This window comes from Dendrobium catenatum, unplaced genomic scaffold (genome assembly GCF_001605985.2).
Source record: "Dendrobium catenatum unplaced genomic scaffold, ASM160598v2 original_scaffold_4309, whole genome shotgun sequence".
NCBI lineage: Eukaryota > Viridiplantae > Streptophyta > Magnoliopsida > Asparagales > Orchidaceae > Dendrobium > Dendrobium catenatum.
The window spans coordinates 370,319-377,110 of record NW_021322770.1 but is presented as its reverse complement, the minus strand read 5'-3'; the positions used below and the strand labels follow the sequence as shown (position 1 = coordinate 377,110).

The 6,792-nt window shown below is 30.6% G+C and overlaps 1 protein-coding gene across 1 annotated transcript; it reads left to right on the top strand.

The window, feature by feature from the left end:
• The first annotated feature begins 287 nt into the window (after positions 1-287).
• LOC110107317 lies at positions 288-4,260 on the top strand. Its single transcript, XM_020837546.2, has 2 exons — positions 288-863; positions 4,115-4,260. Exons 1-2 carry the CDS (start codon positions 392-394, stop codon positions 4,153-4,155), a joined length of 513 nt encoding a protein of 170 aa, XP_020693205.1. The 5' UTR covers positions 288-391; the 3' UTR covers positions 4,156-4,260.
• Positions 4,261-6,792: the final 2,532 nt, after the last annotated feature.

Below are 6,792 nucleotides of genomic sequence, written 5' to 3'. Positions count from 1 at the left end.
ACAAAATAGAAGCATTCTATTAAATCCGCCAAACTATCAAAGATTATATAGTTATATATTTGAAGGAAGGACATCTTTGTCATCTCAAATCCTTTGGCCGAGCTCCTGAAATTGATGTGAGCATGTGCCCGTCTGAGCTGATTGAAATTTCTAAAAGAAAACAATATCTTCCCTTCCATATTCACGCAAACAAAATTACAAAACACCTCACATCACAGGGCCCTTTCCGTAAATAACTCCCCTCACTGCCCAACTGCCAACCTTTCTTCTTCCACTCCACTCCCCTCCACTCCGCTCCTTCCTCCAAAGCTAAAAGCTTCTCCTTTTTCTCACTTCTCTTCTCCCTCTCTCCCACTCCTTATACCCAAAACCGCTAAAACCGCCACCTTTAATGGCAAACCTACCCCTCCTATTTCTTCTAGCTTTCACCTCTCTTCTCCCACCCATCACCTCCAAAACACCCATCTCCATCCACCACCTTCTACTCCAACACGGCCTCCCCGCCGGCCTTCTTCCAAAGGCGGTCGAGTCCTACAAACTTGACCGAACCACCGGTCTTCTCGAGGTCTATCTCGACCGCCCCTGCTACGCCAAATACGATGGGTTGGCCTTCTTCGACCAAGTTATTCGAGCAAATCTCAGCTATGGAGCTCTCCGCGGCGTCGTCGGACTTAAGCAGGAAGAGCTCTTCCTATGGCTCCCTGTTCGTGGAATTCTCGTCGACAATCCTTTCTCAGGCGTTATTCTCTTCGATATTGGCGTCGCTCGTAAGCAGCTCTCTCTTTCTCTGTTCGAGGTTCCGCCGGAATGTAGGCCGGAGGGCTCTAAGCTGCCGGCGGGAACAATTCGGGAGATTTTTAATGGTAAGGAAGGTGAAAAGTTGGTAACTTTCCATGGGTTTCTGCTTGGTCTTTCTATTCCTTTCTTTGTGCCGTTTTTCTTTGCATTTATTGCTTGCTAATTTTGCTTTGGTTTATTTAATTCTTTCTTATTTGGTTTTTCTCAGCATTTGGATTCGGATTTTAATTTTATTTCTCTTTTTTGGGCTTTTTTTGCTTATTAGGAGAAAAAGTAAATAAAATAAATATATAATTTTTTGTATTATTATTGAGTGTTTTAAGGGAGGAGAAAAATATTTATTTCATTTTTAATTAAGATTTTACAAAATTGATATTTTTTATAGAAAGGTAAAAAAGGATGGGAATTAACTTTTATTCCTTTATTAAAAGATGGTAGTTAGGCTATTCTTTGGCTCTTTGTAGATAAATGAAGAATAAAAATTGTATAGAGATGTGTGATGCAATCTATATCTTGATGATAAGATAAAATATTTAGTTGGAAGATAAATATTTGAAGTTAGAATACAATTATTTTTTTTGTGAAGGGGTCATTAAGTTGCTGAGTTTTTTGAATTTATTAGTAAATATAGCGTGTTTGAAAGTGAGAAAAATTAAAATTTTTGTGGGTATTTGATTGGAGTTAATAAAATTAGAATTTATTAAAAGAAATAAACTATGTGAGAAGAAATAATGATGGGAGATGGTTGGGCTAGACATTGATTGACTAGATTAGTAGGGTTTAAAGATGGGGTATTTTTCTTATGTCCAAAATTTATCTCCACAGCAGAGCCTAAATAATAATATATTGGTTAATTTAGGCTTCGTTTGAGAAAAATTTTTTACTTCTTTTTAAAATTGTTGCAGAGAAAATAATTTTTTTAAACTGTTTGCATAAAATTTTTAGAGCAATAAAAAAACAGTGACCAAATAGAAGTATAAAAAGCAAAGCAGTAAGAAAACTATCTCAAACGATGCATTAGTGTTGTTTGATCCTACCGGTTTTACATAGTTTTTTTAAGAGGAGTTTTTTTTTTTATATATTTTGATCATCAAATTCTAAAAGTGCAATATCTTAGGGTCTATTTTGAATAGCTGATGTATTTTATAAAATTATTTGTAGAATTGTTTTGGGAAAATTAATATAGTTTTATGGTTGCATAAAGTAGCTTTTTACCATATAAATTTTCTTAAAATAGTGAAAAAGCAACAAAAAGTAATAGTCAAATAAAATTATATTTGTTGTCTGAAAAGCAACCCAACGAGAAAGCTGCCCCAAATAGACCCTTAATCACCCTTGACTTTGCTTTCATTGATGTTCTTTCCTTAATATTTTGCAATTTATTTGTTGAAGCCTACATAATTTCACCTTTGCTTTCTTTTTAAGAAGTATTTCTATGAGTAATTGGCATTTTTATGACTTTAAAGAAATTAAGACAAATAGAATGGCTAATATGCATTGGATAAAAAAAATAGAAGTAAAAATTAGAGGAGTTTTTAAGGTTTAAATAATTAGACTTATAATTCTAGAATTATCCTTTGTGTATACATAAGCTCAATAAAAATGTGTAGAAACAATCCAACTCTAAATAACATGTTAGAAAATAATTATCTAAGAGATGGATTTTAAAAATGGGATTGACTTTTCATATACTCAAGATTTTATATTCCATATAGTTTTATTACATTTATAAAAATAATTTATATGCTTAGAATTTTATACAACTCTTAGATTTCTTGAATTCTCAAATTATCATTTTAGTTTAATACCGAACAATGACCTAATTACATTAAATCAACCCCCTTTTAGTTAGTCTAAACTTGTATCATGCCTATATATTTCAATATTGTTATAGTAGATGTTATTGAGTTGGCTATGGAGGGAGGTATATAGAGGGTTTTGATATAGTTGGGGTTGGTCAAGTAAAACTTCTTGGTGTAGGAGAGAATGTGGGTTTTAGGATGGTGAATTAGTGTAGAGGTTGTGCTTCACATCAAAGTAGAGAGTTATATTGTGGATGATATGTTTAACGAAAGTCCTTAAGGGGGATTAGGATTTGGGAAGGACAGGAGGAAATCATAAGAAGATTCTTTCTGGAGATGGCAAAAGTTATGGAGATATATGCAAAGAGAAAAAAAAAATAAACCCAAAACAAATTTGACATAATAAGAGGCATTAATATTGGGCATAGTGGTATCATGATAAATATAAGCATTTTGAGTGAGGGACTAGTCAAGGAAGAGGCATGATTTAGGGTTAAAGTCAAGTTCATGTGTTGTTTATGGATGGGGCGATACGTAAGTGGAAGAGGCATCTAAATACATGAAGTTCAGAGCAGTTGCGAGGGGGGCCAAAGAGCTATTCATACGGAGAAGAGAAGTTAGTGTTGTGATGGGCATACAATTTATAAGGTAAAATATCCTCACAAATGCATTAGTGCAAATAATTTAGGCTAGGTTGCATGCATATAAACAAAGTGAGGGTGTCGAAGATATAGGATTCAATTCATATCATATCAAAGAGGGAGGAAGGGATCTACTTCTCATATACGGTCATATCAATTTTTATTATAATGACTTTCAATTTTCTCATTGAATCAAGCATATATTATAAGATATAGGTTTCGTTTGGGACTGCTTTCTTTATGCTCCTCTAAAGCAGTCTTCTAGTATAAAAGTTTTTTAAAATAGAAAATTTTGTACTAAAAAGATGCCTTAGAAAGCATTAAGAAAATCGTCCCAAACAAAATCATAGTATTCAATTAATGTCGCTAGCAATTATCATAATAAAAATAATGCTATCTAAATACATACCAAATAATTAAGAGAATAAAGATTAAAAAAAGTGAAGTAACCTAAAATGTTTTTCTTACAATATACAAATACCACCACAGCTGTTCCTTATCAGAAAAATAACTTATTTTCAAGTAAAATTAAAATTTTGCAAGTTAGATTAAGCTATAGAGTAGTGCTTAATCTAAAGCTATGTTTTCTCTACTGTGAACATTAACGTCTTGAACAATTCAGATTTTGTTTGGGACGGCTTTCTTCCTGTTTCTTAAAGCAATTTTTTAATACAAAGTTTAAAATTTTTATACTAAAAAATTGCTTTAAGTAGCAGAAAAAAAGCCATCCCAAATGAAGTCTGTACTTCTGTGTCTAGTTTGGAGAAGCTCTTTCCCTGCTTCAAAATTCATTCAACATAATAAGCTAATTTATTTTCTTTCGCACTTTTAGTTTTTGTGACTAACCTTAACTGCTTCTTCAAATTATTACAGGGCTTCTTAGCAGAAAACATGGATTCCAGGATCAGAGATAAACAATTAGTCTAGAAAACTGTTTTTTTTTTTTCTTTCTTTCTCTCTCTATTCTACCTCCTCTCTAATATATTAACCAGCCCCCTTCTTCCTGTAAGAAATTTGAAATGCTGCTGTAAATTATAATTCTGCAATTCATATCTCTTTATCTACGAGTTCTTTTGGGATAATTTTTTTATTATTTTTAAAGTTATTTTTCAGTATAAAAATTTTTAACAAGAAAAGATGTTAGAAAGAAATAAAAAAACGTTTGGGAAGGCTTTTTTGTTATTTCTTAAAACAGGTTTTTAATATAAAAATTAAAATTTTTGTAAAAAAAATTGTTTTAAAAAGTAATAAAAAAATTATTCCAAACTAATCCTTCTACATGCATGCTCTAATTTGAATGATGGTCTATTGATGACATGATGAGGAAATTAGAAAACTAAGGGCATCTCCAATTGAATCTCAAACGCTTGAATAGCATCCCTGGCCAGCTCTAGTCGAATCGCAAAATTTCCGCTATTTGGCTGCGGATGAACAGTGGGACGCCAATATTGGCGTTGACTGTTCATCTCCGCCACTTTTACCTCTCTACCAAACTTGCAGCAGGAAAGAAGAGGCGACCGTTACCTACAAAAGGGTGAAAATAGAGTTCGATTGGAGATGAATCACATCATTTTGCAGTTTCACGATATTTTGGAGTGAAAATGAGATTTTCGGTTGTAGATGCTCTAATAGGTAGTTTTGGATTTTTTTTTTTTGTCTTATTTTATTTATATTCTAATATTCAATAAGAAATATTTAGTATCTAAAAAAATTTATTTTTATCCTAAAATCATATTTGGATCATTAGAAAATATTATTTTTATTTTTATTTTTATTGTATGCTGCATAAGGCCGTAATAGCGTGCGTTAATTGTGCCCTATAATATAATAGTAATGATCATTGATCATTATTTTTATTTTCTTAAAAAAAAATAAAAATTGAAAAATAGAAAAAATAATTAAATTATAAATCAACTATAATTTTAGAAAATAAAAACTAATTGCAGACGGCTCCTAAAAGATCACTCCAGAAGCTTAAAATTAATTTAATTAAACCACAATTTAACAATATGAATTATATTTAATTATCTCGGCATGGGATATCTTGATTTGACAAGTTGAGTTGAGCGTCGTTTCAGATGGCAGAGCATGGCCAAAATAATAATAATAATAATATTATTATTATTATTGTTATTATTATTATTATTATTATTATTATTATTATTATTTATTCAATTTAAAAATAAGTGATTTATTTTTCAACAATAAGATAAAATATTTCCATTCAATTTTAAATAGGGGAAAATTTTGACCATCCGATCAAAAAAATTTCGGATTCGACCCGATTGTAATTTAGAGTTGGCTTCGAGTCAACTTAAGAACTTAAAATCAACCAGAACTGATTGGTCCTACATATGGGTCACTTAGAGATCATGCTCGCCTCCACGCACTCGCCCCTATGTGCAATCATTTGCATGACCGCTAGTTACGTGTACTACAACAAGATCAATGATTCATATCGTGTCAACCAAGTTTGAACTAGATTGGGTTCAAGTAGGAGTTTGTGACTAGTTATCTTAATCAAGTCGGGTCAAAAATGACGGTTAATTTTTATATTGGACCAAACTCGATCCAAAAATCTATTTAGATATCCTTAATTTTAAGATTAAGCATATTCAGCTTATTTAAACAAAAATTTCGGCTCATATTTTGTATGTTTTTATAAAGGGTAATTTACATACATATAATTTTATTTCATGATATTTGTATATTTAACATCCAAAACATTAATATTACATGTCTATCATCCATGTACAACTTAAATATCAAATATATCACTCCTATAATTCATTTTTACCATTCATACATTCATATAAACTTTAATATTTGATTCCATACACCCAAATTTTTTCTATGAGTGGTAGACATGTAATATTAATGTTTTGAGGGTTATATATGTAAATAGTATAAAATAAAGTGGTATGTATGTAAATCCCCCTTTTATAAATTACTCTTTTTTATATTTTATTTATTTATCTGTATTAAGATTATTATTATTTTTTTGGAATATGATTATTTAATATTTGAATGTAAACTTTATGAAAATACGACAGCAATAAATTGTCATATCTAAAATTGATGTGACATGTTACTCTTTTGTGAATTTTTATATGTATATTTTTTATGTATTTTTCTCAGACTAAGTAAAAATATATATGAAAATAATGCAAATTGAAAATTAAAAAAAAAAAGAGCCGAGTAATGGTCCAAAGAGTCTGTCCAGACCCCAGAGCATCTAATTGATTGATAAAAGAAAAAAATGATGCACATATAAATTATTGATTTTTTGGTTACTCTATAATATCTTATAAAATTGATGGTCAAGTTGCTTATATAAATTAATTTTATTACTATGATCACACAAAATAATTTTCTCCAACATGAATTTTTGAAATTCAATGAAAAAGCTGGAAAAAAAGTAATATACAAATGAAATTATATTTGTTGTCTGAAAAGCATGACAACGACAAAGTAATCCCAAAGAGACTCTAAGGCTTCGTTTGGGACGGTTTTTTTTTTGCTTCTTAAAGCAGCTTCCTAGTACAAAAATT

Excerpts from the sequence above, each read along its gene's own strand:
- LOC110107317 (XM_020837546.2), top strand. The coding sequence starts at position 392 with ATGGCAAACCTACCCCTCCTATTTCTTCTAGCTTTCACCTCTCTTCTC. Across the intron at positions 864-4,114 it reads AATTCGGGAGATTTTTAATG|GGCTTCTTAGCAGAAAACAT; the intron begins GTAAGGAAGGTG and ends AAATTATTACAG.